General features: G+C 38.5%; 1 protein-coding gene across 1 annotated transcript in view; it reads right to left on the bottom strand.

The window, feature by feature from the left end:
• smog (G-protein coupled receptor 158 smog) overlaps positions 1 to 14111 on the bottom strand; it is a 426301-nt gene that overhangs the window by 117792 nt on the left and 294398 nt on the right. The window contains exon 5 of the mRNA XM_069822646.1: positions 10265 to 10419. Within this exon, the coding sequence (XP_069678747.1) occupies positions 10265 to 10419 (155 nt within the window). The remainder of the gene's footprint in view (positions 1 to 10264; positions 10420 to 14111) is intronic.

Raw genomic sequence — 14111 nt, 5'->3', positions numbered from 1 at the left:
TTTTTCTCTTTGGTACATACATATTTTCTATGTGCAGTCTTCAACCCTCTTAGTTACATAAAGTGTTAAATTATAAATACGCATTCTATCGAAACATATTTACTTTCAATTTAATCGCAAGATAAAATTTTAAGCTTCCCGTCTTATATTTGGTCTAAATGTAACCAAAATTTTATAAGTTGTACGTGGTATTTCAATAATTATTATTAGTTACAAGTATATTTTCTTATTTTGTTCTTATTTTTAAGTGAAAAGAGCTGTTGTGAAGAAGACTATTCCTATCCTGCTATCATCGAGTTCGCGTAATGGTGGGCTAAGTGGAATGATTTTCATGGTTTAATGAAGAAATGAAATCAAAAAGGAAGCTAGTATAATTAGAAGATTATGGGAGGCAGATAAAGAGAAAATGTAGAGCAGGGAAAGAATAACGATGTGAAGAAGGAGTAGAAGAATCATTGAAAGTGCAAATGTGAGCCGAGGATGAGAAATAGGAGTAGCAAAAGCAAGCAGATAAATATATGTAAGGGGTATGCATACCGGGGCAGTAGGAGAAGCATGCGCAGTAGCGAAAGTTATGGTGCAGAAATACCATAATAATCAGAAAGAAAAAACGTCACATGCACGCAGAAAACTAAAGTCGGAGAAGCAGAAAAGGCGCAATTTTCAGTAAACAGAAAAAGAGAAGGAGGAAGAAAAACAAAAGCATCGTAGCATAATGGGCGCAATATTGAGTAAGAGGAAGAAGAGGAGGAGGAATAAAAGCAAAATAGTCGGAGGATAAAACGCACAATATTCAGTAAGAGGAAGAAGAGAAGGAGGAAGAAACGCAAAAGCGTAGGAGGATAATGGGCGCAATATTCAGTAAGAGCAAGAAGAGGAGGAAGAAAAGCAAAAGCGTCGGAGGATAAAGGGCACAATATTCAGTAAGAGGAAGAAGAGAAGGAGGAAGGAAAGGAAAAGCGTCGGAGGATAAAGGGCGCAATATTCAGTAAGAGGAAGAAGAGAAGGAGGAAGGAAAGGAACAGCGTTGGAGGATAAAGGGCGCAATATTCAGTAAGAGGAAGAAGAGGAGGAGGAAGAAATGCAAAAGCGTAGAAGGAAAAAGAGCGCAATATTCAGTAAGAGCAAGAAGAGAAGGAGGATGAAAAGCAAAAGGATCAAAGGATAAAGGGCGCAACATTCAGTAAGAGCAAGTAGAGGAGGAGGAAGAAAAACAACAGCGTCTTAGGATAAAGGGCGCAATATTCACTAGGAGGTAGAAGAGGAGGAGGATGAAAAGGATAAGCGTCGGAGGATAAAGAACGCAATATTTAGTAAGAGCAAGAGGAGAAGGAGGAAGAATAGGAAAAGCATCGCAGGATAAATGGCGCAATATTCAGTAAGAGCAAGAAGAAAAAGAGGAAGAAAAACAAAAGCGTCGTAGGATAAAGGGCGCAATATTCAGTAAGAGCAAGAAGAGAAGGAGGAAGAAAAGCAAAAGCGTCTTAGGATAAAGGGCGCAATATTCAGCAAGAGCAAGAAGAGAAGGAGGAAGAAAAGCAAAAGCGTCATAGGATAAAGGGCGCAAATTCAGTAAGAGCAAGAAGAGAAGGAGGAATAAAAGCAAAAGCGTCGTAGGATAAAGGGCGCAATGTTCAGTAAGATGAAGAACAGAAGGAGGAAGAACAGCAAAACCATCAGAGAATAAAGGGCGCAATGATCAGCAAGAGATAGAGCAGGAAAGGGGCGGACAAGAAAAAGCGGCGGAGCATAAAGGGCAATGCTCAACAAGAGATAGACCTGAAGGAGGCGGACAAGGAAAAGCGGCGGAGCATAAAGGGCAATGCTCTGCAAGAGATAGACCCGAAGAAGGCGGACAAGGAAAAGCGGCGGAGCATAAAGTGCAATGCTCTGCAAGAGATAGACCCGAAGAAGGCGGACAAGGAAAAGCCGCGGAGCATAAAGGGCAATGCTCAGCCAGAGATGGACGTGAATGAGGCGGGCAAGGAAAAGCGGCGGAGCATAAATGGCAATGCTCAGAAAGAGATAGATCTGAAGGAGGCGGACAAGGAAAAGCAGCGGTGCATAAAGTGCAATGCTCTGCATGAGATAGACCTGAAGGAGGCGGACAAGGAAAAGCGGCGGAGCATAAAGGGCAATGCTCAACCAGAGATAGACCTGAAGGAGACGGACAAGGAAAAGCGGCGGAGCATAAAGGGCAATGCTCAGCCAGAGATAGACCTGAAGGAGGCGGACAAGGAAAAGCGGCGGAGCATAATGGGCAATGCTCTGCATGAGATAGACCTGATGGAGGCGGACAAGCATAAGCGGTGGAACTAAAAAGCGGCAATTCTTATTAAGTGATAGACCTGAAGGAGGCGGATAAGGAAAAGCGGCGGAGCATAAAGGGCAATGCTCAGCCAGAGATAGACCTGAAGGAGGCGGACAAGGAAAAGCGGCGGAGCATAATGGGCAATGCTCTGCATGAGATAGACCCGAAGGAGGCGGACAAGTATAAGCGGTGGAACTAAAAAGCGGCAATTCTTATTAAGTGATAGACCTGAAGGAGGCGGACAAGGAAAAGCGGCGGAGCTTAATGGGAAATGCTCAGCCAGAAATAGACCTGAAGGAGGCGGACAAGCATAAGCGGTGGAACTAAAAAGCGGCAATTCTTATTAAGTGATAGACCTGAAGGAGGCGGACAAGGAAAAGCGGCGGAGCATATAGGGCAATGCTCAGCCCGAGATAGACCAGAAGGAGGCGGACAAGGAAAAGCGGCGGAGCATAAAGGGCAATGCTCAGCCAGAGATAGACCCGAAGGAGGCGGACAAGAAAAAGCGGCAGAGCATAAAGGGCAATACTCAGCCAGAGATGGACGTGAATGAGGCGGGCAAGGAAAAGCGGCGGAGCATAAATGGCAATGCTCAGAAAGAGATAGATCTGAAGGAGGCGGACAAGGAAAAGCAGCGGTGCATAAAGCGCAATGCTCAGCCAGAGATAGACCTTAAGTAGGCGGACAAGGAAAAACGGCGGAGCATAAAGGGCAATGCTCGGCCAGAGATAGACCTGAAAGAGGCGGACAAGCAAAAGCGGCGGAGTAAAAATGGCAATACTCTGCAAGATATAGACCTGAAGGAGGCGGACAAGCAAAAGCGGCGGAGTAAAAATGGCAGTGCTCTGCAAGTGATAGACCTGAAGAAGGCGGACATGTAAAAGCGGTGGGGCATAAAGAGGAATGCTCAGCAAGAGATGGACATGAAGGTGGCGGACAAGCTAAAGTAGTGGAGTTAAAGGGGCAATTCTTATTAAGTGATAGTCCTGAAAGAGGTAAAGAACCAAGAGCGGCGTAGCAGAAAGTTTACAATTAAAATTATATCTTGTAAAATATTGTAAAATATGTAATTATTGTCCAATTGTGAATTATTGTTTTATTATATTTTATGGAGTAGAATTTGTGGATTTCATAAAGATTTGCTTATTTATATTCACTGTAGAACGATAATTATATCACATTGAATCAAGATAATTTGTGTTTGTAAAATTTATATGGATTAAAATGTAAACTGAAAGACGACTAATTCTTAGTCGAAAAAGTTTTGTCTAAACAAATATAAAAATATATAGTATGATGATTATTTAGGCCGTTCATGATTTATGGTATGTTATACAGTGAATCGTTCCGAAGGCACTACTTGTAGAACTAAATAAATATTGGAAAATGCAAGCATATCAGTAGAGATTCCAATTTAGGGGCAAGGTTATTTTACGTGAAGAAAAACCAAAATTGTGTACTCCCACATTTATTTATTATGTGAAGTTATTTGTATAGCTTTTGGCAGGCATATTTTGCCGCCTCAACCAGCTGAATGAAAACTTGTATTGGGCAAGTACTTCCCTTATTCTCAGTGCAGAACAAAATAACAGATCTAATATAAAACATGGGGCTCATCATTAAAGAAACAGATTGTGGAAGCACATGTTCCTTTCCAGTGTTCAGTGCTTTGTTGTGTGAAGGTAATGTTCTTCTAATTACTGTACTGGCAGCGAATATAAAAATGCATTGTGGTAACCTGCTCACATATTTTAAGTAATATTTTCCTGGAAACTTTATATCATAATGCTTTATAGTGGCCCATTTTCTATTAAAGACATCTTTCCAAAAACCTTAACTACTACTGAGAAAGACGAACTGATAGAACTGTCTAGTTGGCTGAAGTCCGAGGCAAGTAATCACGACGATAAGTTTAATATACTTTTGGTTGGCAAGAGGAAACGAATATATATTCTCATTTCAGTTGTAGTTCAAAACATGTATCGTCTTTATGTACAACTACTTGGCTTTGTGAATATGGGCTTGCTTTAATTTATATAAAAATATATAGGGCTAATTTCAAATTTTAAACTGATTTAAGACTCAGATTAATTCAATTGAAACGTGACATAAAGATGTTGTATTCTGATGAACAAGCACAATCTTCACACCGAAACTGGAAGTTTTTCTTTATTCCAGTTATGGATTCTAGCATCAGCAGGGATATTATGTGTTTATGAAGAAATTATTGAACATTCATTCATTTACTAATATGTAAAGACATGGTTATATTTTTTTTCTACAAATGTTGTGATATACTTCGAGTATATTTAAAGATTAACTACAAGTTAATTAATTATAGTGAAATAAAGCGTTCAGTTTATTGGTATTCAAGCAGTGAAAATTCAATTAAGACTCTGAGAGCAACACATGAGGTTTTCCCTAATTTCATTTGGTTGGTGGTGTAGCTAATAATACATTTGAAATTAAAAATAGTCACACGTCATTGAAAAAGTTTCAGAACCGCTGGTGCGCACGACATTTTCTGTTCTGTCAGCAGAGTTGGCCTTGTAAATTACGTGGTAATTTTTTACGAATATTACTCACGTCATATAGAAAAAATAAAAACTAATAATTTTTACGCGGCATAATAAATTACTCTAATAGAAATAAACTAATAAATAAGTTGCATATTCCGCTTTGTGCTTGAGAACGCAGTGTTGCTGTTTCTTTGACTATAGAGCCATAAAATGTACATATTGGTTAATTTTTGTTTTCAAATTTTGTTGAAATAGAACAAAGTTCGTCATATTCGCGATACAAAAGTTTTTCTGCATACGACATAGCGTCTTCCACATTTATTTGTAATACAGAGTCTTACTAACTTAAAAATAACTGTTTGATAACTCTCACAGAACGCTTGGGAACTGTGCTGCGAACTGAAATTTATTATGTCACTCCATGCTTTTGAATTGCCTTAGATTTAGAATATGATCAGAAACAATCGAGAAGTGTGCAGTGAAAGGGAATTGTGTCCCCTCTCGGAAAGCATCCACAGAGAGTTCTCAGAAATACGACAGATATTGTGTTTTCTTTTTAATATTGGTCTGTGTGAAAGGACGGACTTGTTCGGTCAGCTGATAAATGAAAATAAACGAAGTCAGCATTACGCATAGAGATATATCCATTACCATAATGATTATATAAGCAGTTCGGCAAAAATATAAAGACAAATGATGTCGGTGGGAACCGTACGAAATTCAAGACAAAGTGATGAAAACCGTCGACAGTCTTTGATGACTGGTGAATTCTGGGATCTGGCGTGACAAGTAGCTAGCTAGCTAAGCGAGAAGCGGAAAGCCACTGGAGCCGCGTTCCAGGCGGTAGCGCATTTGACTGCCGATCCGGAGTTTCGCTCGGGTGTTGGTTGGATTCCCACTTTGGATGATTACCCTGTTGGGTTCTTTCTTACATCCCCTTCATTTGTAAGTTCATGAAAGCAGTACTTATTTGGTTAGTGGTTACCGGTAATATTTTGTTTGGTTTAGGAGGCTATAGTTTTGCAAAACTTTTTTTTTTCATTGGTAGCAATCGTTTTGTAAATTCATTGTTTTATATATATATATATATATATATATATATATATATATATATATTTGTAAAAACTGAATCCTTACAGTAATAAAAAATCCTGTTATATCAAACGTGTAAAAGGTTGACTAAATTATGTCCAACAACCTTAGTAAATACGACCTATTATATGGCACCCACCTGGAATTTCTGAGTAACAGAGATAGTTTATATGCATAGTAGTTTTGTACATATGTCCCTTTGTATTTGTATACACAAAATATAACTATAATAATACATTTTTGAGTTATATTAAGCAAGGGAGTCATTATTTTATTAATTATGTCCAACAGATTTAGTAAATAATCGTTATGATGACTTTACTGTAATATGCATGAAAAGGTTGTTCATGTGCCCACAGGGTCGTTTTCGACCCACGGTTAAATGGGCACTAATGATTATGTAAGCGGAGATTTTGCATTGTTATTCTCTTACTATGACTAAATGAAGCAACATTTGTGAAAATGAAGACTTTTTTCAAAAATAAATTTACGGGCATATATAGGTTATTTGGCACATGTACCTCATCCATTTTAAAATGCAGTCCGATCTTGGGAACTCCAGCTGGTCCATCCCATAGCGAATTCGCCATTTTCTAATCACACTTCAAGAGCGCTGAAGAGGTTATACAAAATTTATGAATATACAACTAAAAAGGAAGCAGACAGAACACTGCTTCCAACTATATATGTCATTTCATAACTTAATGTCATTAAGCCAATCTACGCTGTACGTAAAGTTACTTTAAAATTATAGTAGAAATAACAAAAACGTATCTGAGCTTCTTGTTCAGCCCACGTGTTTGCTGCCGCCACCAAAGACAATCAGGAGTAACATACATGAGGGGGAACCTTGAGGTGACGTTTCACGCATACGCATTCAATATGACCAAGAATATGGCAACGGTCCATTGAAAGCAGCGGTTCATCGATGACTACTGTCTCCTAACAGTTACCAAAACAGATAAAAGATCAGTCTGGTATAAACAACTGTAACGATTCAAGGCTGCTTGACGTTCGAGAGTTGATCACTCCCGAAGTCCCGATGTTTTGAACGTTTGCTTACAAGCAGTTAATGACAGGCAACATTGTCGTGCGGGTTTTCGGCTTTGCGGGTGCTGTTAGCCTTGCATTATCGCTCGTGTTCATCTCTAGTAATTAGGTCATGAACCAATGAAACTTGTGTGATCACGTCCAATAACGCCAATTTCCCTCGCTACGGGCATGAGGGCGCCGAAATTGCGTATAAAATTATCCTGACGCGTGGTCTTCCTCAGTAATATCTCGACACCAAGGGCAGCTACGGACCTGTGCGGCCACTCGTTTGATTTGTAATTGCGAGTTCTGCAATATTAAAGTAATGATAGAAACGTAGACAAAAATAAAACGCTCAAACCAATACAACGCAGTTTAATTCCTGAAGCTGGATAACGTATTCTATGTGCCGGTTCGTCACTTTCGTCCGAGGTAGTTAAGTGTGGTAATCACCTGACCACCGAAGACGACTTATTTCTTCTTTGCTACATTTCTTTCTTGAAATCTTTGACATACACTGGATGATTCAAAAGTTACGCTCAAACTGAAGACGCCTATAAAAGGTGCCGAAATATAACATGTTTAGAATAGGAAACTGTAGTTTCCGAGGTAACCCTCAGTCGCTACAAGCCTGTTATATCGGACGTACTTTGCTTCTTTCATCCTAACACCACGTTTAACTGTAGAGACTTACAAGAACTCTTTATAAGACATTTCCAGAGCTCTTAGTAAACATGCCACTTGTGAACATATACTAATTCAGGGCTATTCAGAAATCAACTTCCGATTGGCTACAAAAAAAAACACAAACAATGTTACAAACTATTTATTGCCTAGAAAACGTTCCTGGATAGTGACACTATTTTTCAACATACAGTAGTACTTACTTACTAGTTACCGGAGGTTCATTGCCGCCCTCACATAAGCCCGCCATAGGTCCCTATCCTGAGCAAGATCAATCCAGTCTCTATCATCATATTCTACCTCCCTCAAATCCATTTTAATATTATCCTCCCATCTACGTCTCGGCCTCCCCAAAGGTCTTTTTCCCTTCGGCCTCCCAACCAACACTCTATATACATTTCTGGATTCTGGGCGAAGGGCTAACAACCCATCACCGTAAAAAAACAGCTTATTACGAAACCTTCAAACCTTTCAACATAGTCGCCATATAAATTCAAGCACTTGTCATAACGTGGGCCTAGCTTGTGTATTCCTTCTTCATAAAAGAACGCCGCCTGTGTGCTCAGCCAGGTTTTCACTCCGTCCATGAGCTCCTCATTTCAGAGAGTTCAGAAATTGTGAAATGACGTCTTTCACGCACAGTTTGTTCAATTTGTTGAACGAATTCATGAGTCACAATTGAATGTCGTTCTTGACCTCCCTCATTGTGCACATCTTCACCCCCATTCTTAAATTTTCTGCACCAGTCCCGTACAGCACTATCACTCATAATGTTGCCATAAACAGACACAATCGATGGTGAATCTCAGCAGCGTTAACTCCTTCTGTATGAAGAAATCAAATAAACGAACAGACCTCACAACTCGCGGGATGAGTAATAATAGCGTCCATTATCAACAGCTGTTTCTCATAGACTACTGAACGGAAATGAATGCGCGATGCATGGGAGCATTATTACGTCTTTATTCGTGGCTACTGCGCAAGCGCTATCTTCCTGCAACCATCTAACAATCCACAATTGACAATCGGAAGTTGATTTCTGAATAACCCTCGTATTATATGTGTGATGGTTACATATTAAAAATTAACAATAAAAATTAAAAACCATTGATTATTAAAATAATGGATAACTGCTCATAAAAAGTGTAGATGACTATTCATACACACAGTGACACGTGATGCGATAGGACGAAGCATCAGGACACTTTGTTTTTGCTGTACGAAGCTTTCGAAATCTCGCATATCCCGGGAGTTGAATCGGAGGAGGAAGTCCGATTGAATAGCCAGCCCACTCCCCCGATTTCATGCCTTTTCATTAAATCTTTCGGGGGCATATTAAAAGTCTAGTTTATGAGACAACGGTGATAAGATTCAAAAAACATTCTGCGCTACAATGTTGCAACATCTGATGTCGTTCGGGAAATGCCGGAGATATTTGGGAAAGTGCACCAGTTTCCTTTGACGATGCAATGCCAGCGCTCAATGTGTGGTCGACAGTTCGAACAACTTTTTGGTGAAATACAAACTTAATTGTTAAGTTCGAGTAATCTTTGACTATTTAAATATTTGCATATATATATATATATATATATATATATATATATATATTACTTTATTGATATGTTGCCCATCATGTAGTTCTGACATTCATGGGCATATGCTGAATCAGAATTAGTTGCTAGACGTAGAGCAGGGCTTCACAAATGCTCAAAATTTCAAGCGTGCAAATAGCCGTGAATGCACGGTGCAACGAGGTAAAGAGTACTGCTGTGAAGTATCCAAATATATCTTCGGCGATTATTGCAGTAAGTCTAGGGGGCGGAACTAGACGGCGGAGCCTGAGTCCAAAGGTGACGCAGTTTTGCGATCGATCTTTTTTTGTTCTGACCTTCAGAATAGTGTTGTTTAGATAAATAAAAAATACGTTTGTTATGTTTGGTTAGTCTACATTAGATAAATAAAATCTTAGGTTGGCACAGCATGTAAAGATAATTGTGTGGTATCGATCACAGAAAGGAGCTTAACTTTGTTTACTTTAAGTTTTACTCAACTTGTATATGTGAACCATCTTTTTTCTGTCCTCAAATGTACAAAAACAAAATCGCGATCGAGTATTTCAGATGCTAATTTAAACCATATTCTCAGGGTTTCTGTCAGTCGTACTATTTATTACTCCTGATATAATTGGTATCAACGCAAAAAAAAAACAACGAAAGAAACATCAATAGGCTACGTTTTATATTAAGTGTTATGTTTCTGTCAATAAAAAAACATTCAAGTTACCTCAACACACTTCCTGTCGGATATTACTTAATAAAAATAAAAATTGTAAATAAATATGTAACTTACATGTGTTTATTTCGCCGTCACGTATACAGTTTGCACTGACACCCAGTCAGAATTGTCTTGTTAATGCACGTGCAAAGTGCATTGGGCAGTGCAGTGGACTCTGTGAAGCAATGACGTAGAGGATGGGTTCTCATTGCAAAACTGTTATATTCCAACCCGTTCTAAACTTCTTCAGTTTGAGCACAATCTTTTGAACCACTCTATATGTACAGTGTTTATCTTCCTCAGTAACTGATTGCTTACTCTAGTCAGTGTGTAAGAATGCAATAGCACCTACTTGTAGAGTGTGCTGTCGCCCCCGGAGAGGAACGCCTCCTCCACGTCTTCGCCCCGGAAGTGTCTCTTGGTGACATCAGAATCGTGAGAGAAGTACCCTGTCCTGCAGATGCAGGTGTAACCTCGACGAAACCCGAATCCTTTCCTGGGCACACACTGCAATCACATCGTACACACACCATCACTAAAACACTTCACGTTACAGCAGTAATGCACTCTTTAAGACAAGTTAATTTACTTTGCTAGACTAGTCTGCACGTGGTATGTTTAAACGACAAATTGGTGAAAATAAAGGAATTACGATACTCCGTCCTTGTAAAAATAGTACAGTATACACCAAATATACAGTATACGTTTTTTGTGACCAGTAATGTAAAAACTGCAGATAAGTAAAATACTTTAATAAACTGGAACATAAACATATCTTTGTAAAACAAAATTCCATTTTTATTAACACCCTTTTATAAAAACATATGTTAAAAATATCTTCCATCATTTCCTATACATCATTCATAATATGGTCCACACCTGCGGAGTAACGGTTAGCGCGTCTGGCTGCGAAACCAGGCGGCCCGGGTTCGAATCCCGGTCGGGGCAAGTTACCTGGTTGAGGTTTTTTTCTGGTGTTTTCCCTCAACCCAATTTGAGCAAATGATGAGTAACTTTCGGTGCTGGACCCCGGACTCATTTCACTGGCATCATCACCTTCATCTCATTCAGACGTTAAATAACCTAAGATGTTGATACAGCGTCGTAAAATAACCTACTTATCCTCCTCATTCATAATATACAGTTTCAAATACTTGAAGTGTACTGTAAATAGTAACATGAGTTGTTACCAGGAAGTGAAAAGAAAGATAGTAATGGCAGAGAAGGCTTTTAATAGGAAAATGAGCGTCTTCCTTGAACCCCTGGGAAAAAAATACCCGGGTGGACGAGATGAAACGCCACCTCTTAACCGAAGATCTAGCGGCTCCGCATGCTATAGGAGTGGTCTTCCTACCGTCAAAGCGCAATAGTAATATGCGGTACGATAAAAACATAAAACGCTTACCTCTTTCTTGTAAATGCTCCGTAAATTTCTCCTCTGTTAATGCACGTTTATTCACACTAGGCTTCTTACAGTATTTTGTACAGATCCTGTCTCTTTTAACTTCTTTACCAGTCGATATATTGTTTTTTTATCCGGCACAAGGGAATCGGAAAACTGACGACGGAACTTACGACGACACCTTCTCCACGAAGACTTTTTTGGGAAAGTATTACAAATAAAAGTGCGTTGTTCTGTACTGTACCTCATGACACCACTTACACATTCGGTACTCAGCACAAAACTGAAAACTGCTTTCTGCACAGGGTTGCCAGATGATTTCAGACCAATGTCGCCAACTATATACTAACAAGGCGCCAGAAAATAGCCTATTATCTCTGAAGTTGATAGTGAAAGGAGTAATAAATTTAAAAAAAACTTACAGTGTAATTATGAACATAACCATTTATATTTATTCACAGATTTGTAATAATTTCATTGTTAATATTATTTAATACAAAGACACAACCATTAAATGGCATTATTCAGCTATAATGTTTATCTTTAATATTTGCATTTTGCTATTTGTTCAGGCTGTATTCTGTTGTTTATTTGTTTACAAAATTTACGTATTTTACAAATTGCTTCTTTTGAATTTTTCTTAAAATCTCTAGCCTCTTGAAGCCAGCCTGAAAATATTAATTTTCTGCATTCGGTGTGTCTGTAGTGTAATGGTGCATTTTTTAAATGGTAGTGATTTTGAATTATGAATAAATACCGGCATCGAATTTTGAGGCTTTCAATGGTATATAATTTTAATTAAACTACAATTATCTTTAGCCCAGGGCAGCTTCTCCCACTCCTTGTTATACTTTCTGCGCCTCTCATATTTTGGCATCTTCTACATTAACGTTGTTATCGCAGTTAAAGAAAGGAACCAAGTGAAAGAATCTGCTAAATGCTAATAGGTCCGATAAATCGCTGAATTCCCGCTATTATTAATTAACGGCTTACTGCTCAACATAGTTTCTATTAATTATCGAAGTTTAGAAATAATGTATAGAAATAGATTTCGTGTATTTTAAAGTAAAAGTTTAATTGATAATAAGATCCACTTAGTTTATCCATTAATGTAATATATTTACATGAATTAATTCCACTTAATTATGTTATTAAAACATCACAGGACATAGGCCTACATACACTTTGTAGATCAAAGCCTAGGGAAAATTAACGTGACTACAATAACTGAGGAATGTTTACGTACTGAGGAATATTACGTACAATGGATCATATTCTTGTGAAAAAAAAGTTTTAATTAAATTATTTTCATAATTTCAACATTAAAGACGCCAGAAAAGAAGCCAGGTCGCCAAGTGAAAATTTTCTTCGCCACGAGGAACATAAAAAGGCGCCAGAATGGCAACTCTGTTTCTGCAATATTTTGTAGCGCGGGTTCTGGTAGTCCGAGAATATTCTCTCGATTGTTACACATGTGTGAGTAAATTGGCGAACTCATTATTACTGCGCACAAGAACGGGAAAAAATAAGTATGTATTATTGCTACATTTCTGTTAATCATTCAATTAGACCTTGCGAACTAATTCATATGTACTGTGCACGGGATCTAGTCTGAGAATAACAGGGCCATAAACCCGGGAGCAGGTAGTGGCACTGCGGTGACTAGTTTTCTGCAGCTTCGGTGGCGTTTCGTCTTGTCACCCGGTACTAAGAAAGAGACTAGTGAAGTGCTTTGTGTGGAGTGTGATATTGTAAGGAGCAGAAACATGGACACTACAACGAAGTGAAGAGAAACGACTAGAAACATTTGAAATGTGGATATGGAGAAGAATGGAGCGTGTGAAATGGGCAGACAAATTAAGAACTGAAGCTGTGCTAGAAAGAGTGGGTAAAGAAAGAAAAATTCTGAAACTGATCAGGAAGAGATAAAATAAATTAGATGGAACACTTGCTAAGAAGAAACTGCCTACTGAAGGATTTGCTGGATGGAATGGTGAACGGGAGAAAACTTCGTGGCAGAAGAAGATATGAGACGACAGACAACATTAAGATACGGATCATATGCGGAGACTAAGAGGAAGGCGGAAAATAGGGACGGTTAGAGAATGCTGGGTTTGCATGCATGAATGAATTATTAACGTTCACGTAGATTCTCAAACATGTTAGCAAATAGAGGATGCTACAATTGATGAAAGAAAGTCAATATCTTTCCCCGTAATTCACAATTACTGTCAGTGAATTCTCCATAACGACGGACTCGGTTAATATACCCCATATGATTTTAGAACATACGCTACCAGTCTAAGTTTTGGTAAATTTTGGCCATTTTCTTCATTTTTTAATAAGGTGCCAAAAATTAAGAACTTTATACTAGCGTTGTACACCGCTATGAAATTATGCCAGTTTCTAATCTCGGAGAGTTTCTGTGGACACATTCTATTCATATGTGTAAATGAATATAGCGTTTCATGCACAGACCCGTTATGAATATGTGTGCAAAGTTTCATTAGTCTAGATGTAGCTGTGCAGATGATATCTTATTTCTAGTAAGTTAAATGCATAACTCTGATTTGCAGTAAAAGCACTTTAAAGTTTACAATATGCGTTCTGGATATAGCAACCACATTTATGGGACAAACTGAATTTCTAACTTAGAATGAATATATCGCAATGAAATTAATGTTCACTTCAATCTTCCTCAAAGAATTTATGTTTTGAATATTACGGTATGTTTTATTGCCGGAAAAAGCTATAGATGACAGCAGAAGCGAATGGAAGTGTTAGTATGGATTTCGTT

The sequence above is a fragment of the Periplaneta americana genome, chromosome 3 (assembly GCF_040183065.1).
Source record: "Periplaneta americana isolate PAMFEO1 chromosome 3, P.americana_PAMFEO1_priV1, whole genome shotgun sequence".
Taxonomy (NCBI): domain Eukaryota; kingdom Metazoa; phylum Arthropoda; class Insecta; order Blattodea; family Blattidae; genus Periplaneta; species Periplaneta americana.
This window is presented reverse-complemented; position numbering and strand designations above follow the sequence as displayed.